The sequence below is a fragment of the Podarcis filfolensis genome (assembly GCF_964270895.1).
Source record: "Podarcis filfolensis genome assembly, chromosome: 1".
NCBI lineage: Eukaryota > Metazoa > Chordata > Lepidosauria > Squamata > Lacertidae > Podarcis > Podarcis filfolensis.
The window spans coordinates 1,128,555-1,144,272 of NC_139604.1; the positions used below are offsets into that span (position 1 = coordinate 1,128,555).

General features: G+C 43.8%; 1 protein-coding gene across 3 annotated transcripts in view; it reads left to right on the forward strand.

The window, feature by feature from the left end:
• CPS1 (carbamoyl-phosphate synthase 1) overlaps positions 1-15,718 on the forward strand; it is a 193,528-nt gene that overhangs the window by 162,960 nt on the left and 14,850 nt on the right. For 2 of the 3 annotated variants that reach the window (XM_083626151.1, XM_083626152.1), the window contains exons 34-36: positions 6,280-6,378; positions 12,763-12,822; positions 13,671-13,783. In XM_083626151.1, the coding sequence (XP_083482277.1) occupies positions 6,280-6,378; positions 12,763-12,822; positions 13,671-13,783 (272 nt within the window). Of the gene's footprint in view, positions 1-6,279; positions 6,379-12,762; positions 12,823-13,670; positions 13,784-14,705; positions 14,836-15,718 lie in introns of all 3 variants that reach the window. The other variant, XM_083626153.1, reaches the window with a different exon arrangement.

Here is a 15,718-nt window from a genome sequence, read left to right on the forward strand (position 1 = left end):
TGACTCACTCTACTGGCCAGGATCCCTCTTGAGTCAGAGCTTCGACAATCTGATTCTTACTGGAGAGTAGGTCATTTTTAAAAGACACCTCACTAATGGTATCTTTATTGTACAGGTGACTCTCAACTTATGTGGGGTTACATTCTGGGGAGAGCACATAAAGCCAAAATTGCATATACTGTAGTCAAAACACATTGGGTGCAATGGCAGGTGGGGTTGCCAAGGCCCCCCCAATGCCTGCCTCCTTTTTATTTTTTGCTTCTTTTTTGTTTAAAAGGTTTGCAAAGCATATAAAGCTGAATGCATAAAAGTTTAATGCACATAAGTTGCAAGTTACATGTACTTAAATTGCTAGGTGTCTTCAGGGTAGGGTGGGGGGACAAGCAATGTAGACCTTGGAAGCCATTTCCCCCCCCCCCCCCCAGTGCAAAGACATCTAACCTTTCTTAACCAAACTGATTATCTGCAGAAAATAACTTTTTTTGACCACTGGATGTCCCTCTTCATTTGTGTCTGAGTCCTATCTATTTGCGATGATCATTGCAAAGGCCTGAACTCCCTGTTTGTTTTTCCTCACAGAGAGCTGTCAGGTTCTGGTAAATATTCCAGAGTGATAGACAGTACATTTTATGAAATACCTAGCCAGCTCCTGACAGACAAATATATACAACCTTCAAAATCCTCATTAATGCAGCGTCACAGAAACAACACTAGACTTCAAAACAGAAATATTTGGTCTTTTTTGGAACTGTGAAGTTACGTCAGGGTAACGTACCTGGGGTGATATTTTTATGGTTGCTTGGTTACCATCATGATGTGTAATGCAGAAAAAGAACTACAGGTAGGACTCTTCGAACCCTGAATGGCTGCAGATATAATACCGTTTCTGGATCGTTTCCATAACTTCACTCTAATTAGCATATCCCAGGAGAGGAAGGAATCCACTGCGTGTTCCTTTATTATGGGTTCGTTTGTTAGGTGCCTTAAGGCTTTTATTCTATAGCACTAAGTATGCATTACAGGGGATGCGGGTGGCGCTGTGGGTTAAACCACAGAGCCTAGGGCTTGCCGATCGGAAGGTTGGCGGTTCGAATCCCCACGACGGGGTGAGCTCCCGTTGCTCGGTCCCTGCTCCTGCCAACCTGGCAGTTTCAAAGCACGTCAAAGTGCAAGTAGATAAATAGGTACTGCTCTGGTGGGAAGGTAAACGGTGTTTCCGTGTGCTGCTCTGGTTTGCCAGAAGCGGCTTAGTCCTACTGGCCACATGACTTGGAAGCTGTACGCTGGCTCCCTCGGCCAATAAAGCGAGATGCGTGCCGCAACACCAGAGTCGGGCACGACTGGGCCTAATGGTCAGGGGTCCCTTTACCTTTACGTATGCATTGCTTGAGCCATGCATGGCCAGCCTCCTCCTTGGGCAACACTAGTAACCTTTCTGTATACCAGAACTGCAAAGGGTGCAATGCTTGCCAGCGCTAGCAGTCGCTTCCCTCTTGGCTTCCTAGGATGACCAATTTATCCCAAGGTAGTTGGGTGGGGGTGAAGAAGAATCATTATTTACCCAAATGTGTATCCACATATGCCTTGCATTAAAGCAATGGAGTGGCTAGACAGCATCAACATTTGGTTGTCCATCTGATTACACTTTTGGTTCCTATAGAATCTTGGAATTGTGGCGTTGGAAGGGACCCCCAGGGTCTTCTGGTCCAGCTCCCTGCAATGCCAGAATCTGAACTAGATCATGGAATCACAAATTCTACTTGAGGCTGTGGTGTGTAAAATTGGAACTCTTCAGAGGGGAACAAGATTGCAAATGTGGGTGAAAGGTTATGTGCTTGTATGCATGTGAGCCCACAGACCCATAGGCTCAAGAGGGAGAGTTTCCATTTTACCCACTTTCATGTTACCCACACAGTGAAGCCTACCCATGGGTATGAGTAGGAGATGAGACAAGGGGACCTCAAGGTCCCTTCTATCTAGAATCATTCTAGATAGGGCAATTAGTAAATGTACATGCATATTATAGCCAGTAGGCACTGCTGAGGTGTTAAAAATAAAGGAGAATTGTATTTTAAATGGAAATGAAGGCGCTCCATGTAGACCTTTGTGATCCTAAACATTTGTATGCACAAGCACCTCAAATTAATCTGGGACATATGCAGCCCTATTCTATAACTCAGGCGTAAGTCCTGATGAATGCAATGGATTCATCCCAATAATTACAAAATAAATATGATGAATAGGATCATAAGTGTTCAATTTTGACACATAGTATCTGTAGGGTATATGATATATTTCATGCAGAGTATTGCAACTATATTACTGGAATATTGTCGATTCTGCTCATTTCAGAGATTTTAAAAAATATATTATTCTGCTCTTCCTTAACTGCAGCAAATTGGCTGAAATAGTCTGATTGTCCTTCTAACTTTCTGAAAGGAGTTGACATCTTGAGAAACAAAAAAAGAACAGTAGTTTAGCCAAGGGGTGAGGATTAGTTTTCTGCATGTTAGATGGAGAGAGAGAATATTTTAATCATAAATGAGAGATTATTAACTTTTATGACTTTGAAAGATCCATATTCACAATTGCCATAAAACAGACGAGTAGAGAAGGTCTTTCTTACCAGTGAATGGAGGGTCATAACTCGAATGGTAAAACAGCCACTTATTCTCCAAATGCATTTTAAATACACACAGAACTTACTGTCCATGTGACTGTGCTGTCACTATATAGAGAAGTATGTGGAATAAATTTTGATTTAAATTTGGATTTCCAACCGCTGATATGATTGCCAGTAAAAGAACCCTAATACTTTTGAGATGATGTTTCCCTTCCCCATGTGCACAGTTTAGCTATTGCTATCTAGAATGATGGGTAGAAGAGAATGCAATTGTTAGGGTTAATTATATTCAGGCTCATAATATTGTTACATCCATGTTGATCTGCCTCTTTTGGGTTTTGCATACCCTACTAGCTGATAGTGAGTGACAGATTAATGGTTTACTAATGGGCCATTAAGCTCGTCTTTATCACTTTGAATTGAAGTCCTGTCCAAGGTGGAATTATTTTGCCTTGGTGGAGCAGCCTGGGAGAGAAAGCGAATGTGCATGCGAGGGGGAAACTGGCAGGCATGTTTGCAAACATCATTCCTTAGGAGAAGCCTTTGCTCCATTGTTTGTTCCTTTCTTTGAAATCCTGAACTTAGTATTTCCTGTGTTGCTTCTGCTCTACCCCGTACTACTGCTTCAGCACCTGTATTTGTAAATATCATCATTATTATTATTATTCATTCCATTTCTGTACTGCTATATATTTCAAAGAAATAAACTCAAAGTGGTTTGAGTTTTAAAAAAATCAAATGAAACAATCCAGAAGAAAGTCAGATGTAAAGCATACCTTCAAAGCAAAATAATTGACAGGAAACTAAAGTATTATCTTAAAGATTTCAAAACAAAAGATTATGAAGGCGGTCAACTTCAGAATGCATACTTAACGAAGCAACATTAACACACATACACACTGTCTCTCTCACTATATATATATAAAACATTACAAAAATAAAGCATTACTTAAGAAAAATAGAAAATGCACATTTAAAACAGTGTAATTAAGAAGAGTACAGTTATTATCATAAGCTTAGAACTCATCTGCTGCTGTTGCTGCCAATCCTGCCAATGGTGGCTCATGGCTGTGGAAGCTGAGGCTTGGTGACCTGGAGCTTGATGATGTGTAACCCCAAATTTTGGATCCTCTCCAAACTAATGCCAAAGTTGTGTGCTTGTTTTGTGCTGTTTATGCCACAAAGCTTGTGTTTTGTGCTGCCCCCCAAACTAAGTAATTGATACTCAGCCTGGGGTTACAAGCTGGCACCCAAAAATCCAACTTTGTCCAATCCCCTTCAAACAGATGCCAAAGTTTTACGTTCATTTTGTGCCACAAACCCCACATTTTGTGCCTCTCCCCAAACTGATACTAATACCGGGGGCCATAGGTGTTGAATAGTGGGTAGACACAGCAGACGACGCAGCGATTTCTCCAAAGCAGCTCTTTTTTTGTAAGCTGGAACAGAACTGAACAGCAAACAGCTCAGCCAGCCTGATTTTATAGGCAGCCGGCTGTCAATATTGTAGCAACAACAACCCAGGGTTTCCCGCCTAAAATAACTGACGTGGACCTGAGTGAAAACTATCTACAGTATCCCCCTGCTGGCCCAGGGTGAGAACGTCAATACATAACACCCCTCCCCACCGAGATAAGGCATTAGTTACAATCATAGTGGTTCCATTACATACAGCAATACCCTTATTGGTTTCAGTAAGGCACATAAGCATATTAATTGACCCTATTCACCATACAGCTTTACATGTGCAGTTTGTCCAGTGAACATAGTCTTTTAAATACGGGCTGCTGGCCTTGCGGATTTCCTGGGTGGAGAGTTCAGCAGCTTCTGTGGCCACGGCCTCCTCAATGGCTTTCTGCAGCCTGGCGAGGAGATGCCGTTGCAGACGGATGTCCCGGACCCCGCAGACGAATCGATCCATCAGGGCATCGTCTAAGTCTCGGAACTCGCAGTGCATTGCGGCCTGTCAGAGGGCAGTGGTGTAGTTGTTAATTGACTCCCCCTCTGCCTGGTTCCGGTGGTAGAACGCATGGCGGGCAGCAATCTTGGACGGCTTTGGCGCGTAGTGGTTGCGTACCTTCTCTTGAATTGTGTCCCACGGCTCTGCCTGGACTGCTGGAGGTGCAACCGATGCTCGGGGCCATCGCGAACACTTCGGGGCCACAAAGGCTGAGGAAGAGGCCCCGCTTCTGCTCTACAGACCCTCTTGTCAGCTCATTTGCTTGGAGGTAGCAGTCGAACCGAGCGAGGTAGGAGTCCCATGATTCAGAGGCTGGGGCAGACGGCGGTAGAGGCACAAGTGAAGCCATGGTTCCGATGCCGACATGGAGGCGATGGATGGAACACCGTGCCCTAGCCAGAAGGGTCAGCTCTGAATTGGTTCTGCTCTGTGATGCTCAGTGTTTCAGCTCTGTGATTCAGCTCAGCTCAGAGGGTGGCCGCGTCTGGCTGTGCTCTGATATCCATCGATCCTATCCTCGTCGCCAGTTAGGTGCCCCCCTGAACCCAGAATTCTGGGGCTGCCTCAAGCCTTTTCAGCAGTCGCAGCTTTTGCAGCTGGAGTCTCACCATCTCAGGCCAGGGGGGGAAAGGCCTGCAAGGCAGGGAGCAGGTCTTCCAGGGCTCACAGCCAGAACACCTCATGACAGAGACATTGTGAGGTCCCACATGTCTCTCCTGTAAAGAACTTGAGTCTCCCACTGCTGGGAAGACCTGAGCAGCACTCGAGGAAGGGAAGCAGGCAGTCGTCTTGATAGAAGTGTTGCCAAACAGAGAAGAAATGCCAAACAAGTTGGAGAAATGCTTACTCATGATGAGACCTAGGAGGTCTCTGAGACATTAAAATCTGGCCTTAAAGGGGACCGCTTTACCTTTTGTTGCTCCCTGGTAAGCAGCTGGTGCTTTCATCAGTGCAGGTTTGAAGGGAAAAGCCATACCCCTCGACCTTTGTTTTGTCCAGCAACTATCCATTCTACATTCACTGCCCTCTGGGACCTGTATGGTCCTAGTTCTTAGCACCAGCCCTGTGCTACCTTAATCTGGCAGACTAATCCTTATCCCATGTTTTATCTACCTCTAGGAAATGGCCTGCAAAACTATATAGTATCCAGATGTTCCTTGCTGTGTGCTGTGTTCCAGTCAAAATCTGTGTACTTAAATACTCTGAATGGTTTTACAAATCCTCAGGAAATGCCTAGAAACTCATGCTAAGCAGCTGTGCATTTCCACTGCAAGCTGTAGCATCCATTGATGGGCCCAGGGCAGCGTTTATAACCCTTGCTGTTATTTAAGCATTAAGTATTATGAACATTTTGCAGAACACATGCATACTGTGTGAACCAGAAGCTGTGTTTGGCATCCACATAATTCATAGCAGGATCCATTTATGTTGCTCCATGGTGTGCTATTTGAGAGTAAAGCATTGCTTATTCCTTCATTATTGCTTAATTAAAATATAAGATTTGTCTGTGCTGATCTGCTATTTCCCTGCTGGCTCCTGACAAAGAGAGGAAGAACTGTTGAAGGAGGGGAGGCTAGGATTCCTAGGAGAAGAACATTTCTTCCCTTTTCTTCAAATGGATACTCATTTTGTCCGTAATCCAGCAGGAATCCTCTTTTCACTTTCCTTCCTCCCCTCTAACCTTTCCACTGTCTAGGTGGCCTGCTTTGGGGAGAATATCCATTCTGCCTTCCTTAAAGCGATGCTGTCTACTGGGTTTAAGCTGCCACAGAAGGGAATTCTGCTTGGAATCCAGGTGAGTTTGATACTGCAGAAAAGGCATGGGAGCTCTCCAAGGTCATTTCTAGACTGTTGCTATTTTCTAGTGGAGTTCAGTTACATGCTGGAAAATTCAGCTTGCACGATTCAAATGGACGTGGAAGCCCTGCCAAGGGACTTGCGCTTGCTCTCCCCACCTCTCCTGCCCCAATGCTTGTCCTGGTGGATCTTGGCATAGCGCTACGTTGAGTTCACTCCTTTGCTGCATTTGAAGTTCTAAATCAGGCCTTCATTTCAGGACAATAAAAGGAGCCCAACCAAAAACAAAGAAATAAATTCAAGGAGACTTCCCTCCCCGCCACCCCCTCCTCCTGCAATGCTCCTTAACTGCCGCGGGGTAATTACAAGCAGGAGACACAGAAGTATGATACGTTCATAAATCTCCACAAGGCCTGTGTGTCTGTTCCCCAAATGATCAGTCACTACATCTGAGATTAGAAAATGCTTGGGGTCTCATAAAAAAACAATTGATGGCCTTTTGCAATTCCCCCGCTATGCTTGTAATAAGCTTACGCCCTGCATAAAGTCAATAAGAAAATAATTAAAAACAATACCGACTTTCCAGGCTGTGAATGATTATTACGGATGCTGAGACCGGGTGTGGGAATTGAGCCCACAAGTTTCAACCTCAGAAAGCAGGTCTTAGACAAGAATTACCATGCTGGGTGGGGGGAGGCAATACTGTCATGGCAGCGAAGGGTGCCTTGAAGAGAATTGACACCACTAAGCTACTATTACACATTGAAAATGAATTCTACTGCCAGCTTTGATACAAACGGGTATGTTCTTGGGGCAAAAATAGTTCTGGCTTTGTGTCTCTGTTCTTCGCTGTTTAGCACTTTAGAGTGGGGTAGATATTCATATCCCTACAAACTGTAGGGCTGTGCCATATGTTGTAGTGTGCTCTGCTGAGCAGATGATGCTATCCCAATAAGATAGCGGTATATAAATCATTGTGAAGGTGCAGTACTTGACCTGTAAGTAGATGCTCAGTCAAACTGCATGCCCTTTTGGAAAATCCCTGGCTAGTGATTAATGAGCACTGCATATGTTTTCTGTGCTGAAACTGTAGGTCTTAAAGAGTCACCAGGTCATGGGAAGTGGAAATAAAGTGTCAACCTCATTTATTAACTCGCTGATTTTCTTTTTCATGCATCTTTCCCTCTTGGATTAATTGCTCAGTGACAGGGGTGTTTGTATGTGTCTGTGGGCCTGGAAACCTCAAGAAAAGGGAGGAAATCCAATTTGAATAAAGATGCAAACTGTTTCTTCTTAAAGTAAAATAATCCAGGCATAATTTAGAAGGGAAATGGGACGTTCAGTAGAATTTACAAGAAACAGAGCACCTTATTAGCTGGCAGAAGACCAAGCACCCTATCAGCTACAACACCCGTTGTGCCAATAAAGGCTGAATGAATGGAAAGCTACAACACCACTAAGACGTGGAACAGTATAAGCAGAACAAAAGGTTCTGATTACTGAAGCTCTATGTCCCTTTGAGAAGACTTTTAGACACTGCCTGCTCTCAAGGGTTGTGAAGGGACTAAACAGATCTGTGGCACTTTTCTTCCTCTGAGGCTATTTTAGATTGGCTTATTGGGCATGGGGAGGGTGTGCAAATGCCAGGATGAGAGGTACCAATGGGCTCCCACTGTGAATTGCCTGATCCATTAGGCGGGTGGACGGGTGTGGAATAGGGAGTCTCGTTGACTCATCAGAAGCTACCTTGATGGAGGTGGATAAAGGAAGCTGCCTCAGGGTGTCTACCTTGTCTGGCATAGCCTACTCCTGTTACTGCAGCCACGTCGATGGCAGGAATAGTATGGAACAGCTTGTTCAGCCCTGTTATTGGCCTCTGCTAAATCCATGCTGTTTCCTTGCTCCCCTCTCAGTCTCCTTCTTGAACACATCCCAAAGAGCAGTAGTTCAGCTGTTGTAAATCTTGTGGTGATTTATTTATTTCCAGCCCTTCACCCCAAGGTGTCAGTGTTGGAAAACAACTTAGCCCAGGCCACGCGAACCCTCCGAGAGCCCCCTCCTCAAGAGCAGCCTGGGTGGGAAACGCTCCCCAGGTCTTCCTTTGCTGGGTCAGGCACAGTGGTGGCTTCTGCAAATGCTTACTCAGGGCAAACCCACCAGGCTGCCCCTCCCCACTTCCCAATATGCTTGCAAATTCAGTTGTGTTCAATACAAATAGTGCCCTTGAATTATTGAACCGAAGTGGTCAGGGGCATCAGTATGTCTCATAAAATGACAATAATGATGCTGATTTGCACCAGAAGGTTCTGATGATTCCATTTTGATGGTTTTGAGGTTGGGGTGGGGGAAAGAGACCAACAATGCTAATGAAGTGATTTTTGGCTGGAACCTTGCATTTTCTATTAAACAACATTAGATGAATGGCTCTTTTAATTCCCTTTCCTGATTGGGCTATTTAGTAATGCTTGTGGGAAGCAGTGCATCTGTCTTACAGCTGCGGTGCAGAAATGCTGAGCATCACAAAATGCTGAGAGCATTCAAGGAGTGCTTTATTTTTAGGTCCAGATCACAGAGACCAATTTCTTGGCAATCTCCTGCATGAGGCTGTGCGTATTCTGAGTGTGTGTGAATTCACGAGGGCACTTGGTCTTAGTGCTGTCTCTCTTCCCTGAGTGGTGGGATGTTCACAGTGGCCTTTGGACGCCTGCATTCCTCTGGAGGGAAGAGCAGCGCAGACTAATCACCTGGTCCTTAAATACACTTAACACGTTAACATTCATGATGACTATGCAATCCTACCTGTGAACTGCTCACACATGGAACTGAGCAACTGCTCCTGTCCCCTCCCTCCAGCATGCATGCTCTGAGCACGTGACGGGCACCATCCTGCTATGTGTTTCCCAGGAACCGTCCTTCCATTGTGATGGGTTTTCAGAATAGCTGGCCGCTGTTCACTTGTACAGGTTATTCCGTAGCTGCTAGCATGGTGCACAAGTAGTATTACTACAAAAAACTTTCCCCAAAACCTAGCCTGCTCCAGATTACCTCTTTTAGCAACTTCTCAACTAAAACCCAGCAATCATTTACATGCAGTGAATTACGCCTGGTAGGAGAGTGCAACTTGCTGCTGGGGACATGCTGTGAAGTGTAGGTATAATATAGTGAGTGTGTGTGTACATATGTACTGTCCAGAATTCTATATTGAAAGGTGGGATATAAACAGAATAGCTTGCATAAGACTGGAAGCCAGAATAGATTGAAATGCTAAGGAAATGTCCTATTTAATTTCCTTACGTTGAACTATGCATTTGAGAGTGGCAGCCTCAGTCCAGTGCTAAAGAGAAGGATCCAGAGCTGTGAACACCATTATACTGTTGCAGAATTAGGCACCCAGAAAACAACTTTCTAGATTAAAAACAATGGCTGGTGAAGACGTCTTGATTATAAATCCTTTCCCAGCATAATTTTCTTTATCTGAAAGCAGCTGTTGGAGCCCCAATTTGGGTCAGAGCTGCAGCATAGGAGTTGGATGGGGGTTGGCTCAGTATTTCTCCCCGTGCCATGGCCTCTTTCCTTAAAAAAAAAAAAATAGTTTGGGGCCCTTCCAATGTCCCTTTATTCTTTTTTATTTTTTATTGGTGGGAAATGCAAATGTAAGCAAGAATATCAACATTCATGCAAGCACTGGAAGTGGAAAAGAGGCTGAAAGGTGCTAATGTCAATATGAAAACGCAACCATATATTATGGGATGTGGCAGGTACACTTTGTGCTCTCGAGTCTTTGTGGTGTGCCTCTTTCCAAGCCACTTCTTCAGAGCCATATTGGTGTGTTTTCTTCTCCATAGCTAGCAGCCCTGCGGGGGGATTTGCCTTGGGGACTGAAGCGCAGAAGAAATGGGTCAGCCCCCTCTCCCTCCTTCTGTGCCACGGCTCTGATCCAATCTGGGGCTCCAACAGCTGCTTTTAAAAGAAGAAAATTAAATTGGGAGACCCAAACATTTGTTGCGTGTGTACCACATAGTTCAGCCCTTAAAACTCGCCAAAAACATTTAAATGATTTGAAAACAGATTCGTTCAATGTGCATGTAGGCAGTTACTGGCTAATCTGTGTAGATTTATTCTGAGTGTAGAATCAGGACTTTCTTGCGTCAGAACTATTTAGAGTACCGTTCAGGCCTACCTGATCCCACATTCATCCTAGCTCAAAAATTGCTTTGTATTCTGAATCTAATAAAATTCTTAACCAATGCATCAGGGGAGATATTCTCTGCTACTTTTAGCTTGAATTGAACTGGCATTGGTCCATAAAAATTTAAAAATCATCTGAGGACATGTGTCTGTTTTTAAAGGCTAATTATGTAACAGTGTGAAAAACATTTTGAAAGAAATGAGAAAATCCATTTCAAAACTGAACCCTGATAGCTTGCTGTAAATAAGCAAGCTTGTACTTCGTGGTTTTTAGTAGCGAATGGTTTCTTGCTCAGGTACTTTCAATCAGCTTTTACATCTAGGGCAGCTCAGATGAAGGTTGACAGCTGTAATTTCTTTTCGAGGAGAGCCTGTTTTATGTGTCACAAGTGTTCAGTACATGTTTGATAGAAGTTTATAATACTGTTGTGAAAGCCAACACCCCTGACCAGAAGGCACAGCGATTCCATAGCAGGGAAGCTGCCAAGCCTGTCATGTTGGATATTTGTATTTTCCACTTAATGTAGAGAGCAGAAATGGTTTTTTCCATGAAGTTCTTTCCAGTGACTGTGGACCTTGAAGCTATGGCTTGACTCATTTTTCCACCACAAACTCTTTGCTCGACTCTTCAGGGTTGTCCAGTCAGTGTGACCTCTCCCAGAATCAAAGACTCCATAGCGCTAGCTTGAAAAAACAAATGACTTTGTGAAATCCTGACTCTTTGTTGGTCTAAAGCCGTTGTAGACTAACACATGGAAAGTACTTTCCCCTTGAAGGACAACATCTGTGAACTCCCCTGAGACCTCCGGGTATAGGGAGGTATATAAATTCAATAAACATTAATAAATAAAAATTAATAATGATAACATCTGCTGCCTTTCAACTGGCCAATGCTAAATTTTCCACAGTATCAAATATATTTTTATTGGAATGCTATTTCTAAGCTGCAAGCTGAATTCATTGAATCATAACTAGGTTGTAAAATTATATCCTTCCTGCCTTCATTTTATTTTGAATGGAGGACTGTTGTGGAAGGCGGTCAATTCTATGCATGCATTTCATCCAATTACCAGCTCTGCCTGCATCTTTGCCATCCTCCTCCATCACTCTCTGCCCGTCTATCGCTGCTGGCTTCATGGCAAGAGTGGAAACAACTGCGTTTCATGTGGGTAGCCAGAGAATAGCTGTTGCGTTCAGAGCTGGTACCTCCAGGAAGTTTGTACCGCACTTCTGGGGAAGAGAACAAACTAAATTTCTTGTCTTCTGTTGTCACTGGACTTCATGCATTGTGGCTGAAACTTTCTAAAGTCCATGAAGAAGAAATCCCTCAGAAAATATTATTTTCTATAGATAGCTGTTTCAAAAAGCTTTTCTACAATATAGCTTCCAATTCAGGACCGGGTTCATTCTACAGCCTCCTTTAGTTTTCAACTTTCATTTAAAAGAAAAAGCAAGTTTCCAGTTCTCATGATCATTGTATCTTAGAGTTGGAAGGTACCCAAGGGTCATATAGTCCAACCCCCTGCAATGAAAGTCGAGAGACTCCTGCCCAGGTTTGATGTCTGGGAGCTGGAAGAGGGTTTTTACTCAAGATGAGTCCCTGTTCTCATGCCCCTGCCCTCACACAACTAGCCCTCCTCCATTTCCCCAAATTCCTGGTAAAAATCAGGATTAAAAATTCTAAATTGTGCACACACACACACAAAAATGTGACTAAGCAAAGCTTGTTAATAAACCTGTTCATGCAAACATGCCCAAATCACATAAATTGCCCTGCTTGCAAGTTTTGTTTCTCTAGTTGCTGAATTTGACACTTCATAGTCCAGTAATCCTACTCCCCAGCTATAAAACCCTCAAAGGCAGTGTGCTGTGTTAAGACTCTGGGGAATCCAACTTATTGGCGAGATATGGACTTCAGTTCCATGGCAAACAGTGCCTTTGAAGCTTGTTAATCTACAAGAACTTGCCAACTGCAAGAAAGCTCATGCCCTTTATAGCTTTCTGTGACATTCACTTTTAAAAGAGGGAGATGTCCAAGACTAACACAGAGCTTTATTACATGCCCCACTATAATAGCAGAGCTTTGCTGCATGTTGTAAAATATCCACCCCACAAACACTTTCACATCTGTGGGGAAGGGATGTTGCTACGCAAAACATGGCATTGAGACCCACTTTCTTCACTGTTCTTTCAGCCTTCCTTCCGTCCTAAATTCCTCCATGAAGCAGAGCAGCTCCATAGTCAAGGTTTTAAGGTATTGTCTGTGTGTGTGTGTATGAAAAGCTGAGACCTCTTGTGTTCAAGCAAACCTAAGATGTGACCATGTATGGACAGGCATGTTGCGTGTGTTGCTTTGTTGTGTATTTTTTACTGGCAATATATGCATGCCAACCAGACCCTAATTTTCTAAGAGTAAAGGGGTCATATGGCTGAAAGCAACAACAGCCATACATCCTGTAATTCTCTGCCCCATAATAGTCTCATAAAATAAAATGTGTCCTTGCACATTGTTCAGCCCCTGCTGCACTTCTGTGGCTGGCATTCATATGGTAGGAAGCGTGCAATGCAAAGACACATATAGGTTAATTTACCAGATGCTACCAAGAGAGAAGGGAACCAAGTTCACAGAACAGGAGACACATGCCCTTGGTAACACCCCAGTTTCATTAATATTTTGAGACCTGCTATTTCTTTTGAAAATTAGTCCAGCAGGTGAGGAGGAGGTCCATGAGGAGACCAAGTTTAGAATGGTCCAAAGTCTCCTGCTTGCTGCTGGCTCTTTAAGCTCCATGCAAAACAGAGGTCACTAGGCATAAGTTACCAAGTTTCCCCACGGTGGTCAGTGTCCAATATACTGTACTAGACAGACTTAGGTCTGTGACATCACCTTACAAGAATCTTCTTTTTTCACATGGGCATTTAAAGAGAGAAAACTGCAGTTCACATATACCTGAGTAAGTTTATTACCCCACCCCCCGTGATGTTACTGAAAGTCAGTAGAAAACATTTTATTTATTTTAGTCAGCCACATACAGAACTGTTAAGATAAGATCTGTTTTTTTATTAATTATATAACACAAATGTCTTTTTATTGCTTTGCAGCTTTATGCCACAGAAGCAACTTCTCGGTGGCTCAATGCCAATGGCATTCCCGTGTCTCCAGTCGCGTGGCCATCACAGGAAAACACGGACCCCACACTCCTTCCAATCCAACAGTAAGACTTTCAGCAAATTTGCAGTAAGGGGAGTGGAAATCTGAGAAAATAATCTTGGGCTTCTGGACATGTTATATTTGGGCCTGCTGTCCCACTTTCAGCTGGGAAATTGACCTTCCCCCTGTTGTCTGACAGTAGTCCAGCTGGCTCACTGGCCTACCCAACCCAGGGTTCAACTGGTGTGAACTGTATAAACATGGAAAAGCAAGTTTTTGTGACATCACAACTCTTCTTCCTCACAGCTTGTAGTTTCCCGGTTCATGGAAGACAAGTGTTAGTTTTGAGTGATGTGATGTTATTAGCACAAGTGAGCAAGCTGGAATATAGCCTGGCTGTAATTCATTTGTCATATCAGGAAAATCTATTTTATCCACTGCACATAGATGACAGAGGAGCACTGTTTCCAGACAAATGTATTACAGCCAGCCATTGTGTGGGGTCCTGTGTAGTTTAAAGCCAAAAAAGATTAAGATGGAGAGAGTGGGATCAGGACCTGGAGGAACCCTGGACGCCTTCAGCTCCTGTTGGCTTTGCAGGCATATGAACTTCATCCTGATCATACGGATTAGTTTAGTTTAAGCTGCTGCTGAGCTGGTAGTGGCTGCAGAAGCACAATCCTGTGCGGAGCTGAATATGGTCCAGAAGACTCCATGCATCTTTCGTATATTCCACCCACTGCTGTGCTTGTGTCTCACACTGTTTGCTTTTAAGTTTGAACATCTTCATTGGAATGGTAGGCAGGTAGCTTCAAGGTGCTCTCATGCCTTTGGACCAAGCTTTAGAGATGTAAAATACCTACACAGTACAAGGTTTTGTGCTGATGGAATATTGGAGGGGGCGGGCGGTGGAAATACCTTATTTTGCTTTGCTGGACTTCGTTATCTTTTATTTTTACACAAATATCTTGTGCCTTTCATTTCAGGCTCATAAAAGATGGGAGCATAGACTTGGTAATTAACCTTCCCAATAACAACACAGAATTTGTCCATGACAATTATGTGATCCGCAGGACAGCTGTTGACAGTGGTCTCTCTCTCCTCACTAATTTGCAGGTATATTGCTCACCATTTCCCACAATCAGGTTGTTGTTTTTTAGCATGACTGGGGTTAAGGCCCATTTTAAAGCCCTAATTAATGTTTGAAAGCCAACTATTTTAAGCTTCACCCAGCTCACTGATTTAAGACATTTCCTGTCATCTGTGTTGCACTTCATAGGCAGCGCCTCTTTCTTGTGTCTCTGTTGCAGTTCTAAGGCCAATTCTTTAATGAAAGCAGGGTTGCTGGTTTTCAGCAAATCCATATACATAAAAGCTAGTGCAGTCCAGAGGTTAGTAGTTCAGATCTAATCTCTTTGGTAATCTCGCTAGCTAGCTTTAGGCAAAAGCCTCTGTTCCTGACACTCAGCCTGCTATATGCGGGGCTGCTGTAAAGATTAGAACAAGACAACGTTCTGGGAGGCGGTGGCAGAAGTAGCAGCAACAGCAGGAGCAGAGAGCAGGAAGCTTCCTCCTTTGCCTGACTTCCTTCTCTGTTGCTCTGATGTTCTCCTGAACTACATCTGCCATGCTGGGATTTTAATTTTAATCTGAGCTGGAGAAGGTCTTTCGGGCTTGTAAAGCTCCCCTCTCGCTCCCTCCTCCCTGCCTCTTGCTCCCCTGCAGCCGCTCATACTGCAGAAATGGCCCCTAAAAGCATGTGAATTTTCACGAGGATCTTTTTAGATTTATTTTTATTTTGCAAACTGCTGCAGAAATGTAGAGAACCAAATTTAAGATTAGTAAATAAGATGCTGAGAGCACCGAAACTGACCTATGCCTTTCATACCCATTACCAGCCCTGCTGGTAAGGATGATTCTTTGAGCCAAGCAGCAGTGAATGGAGGTATCTTGGGAGCTCCCCCATCATGCAAGCCTGCCCTCATGAGTGGTTGGTTTT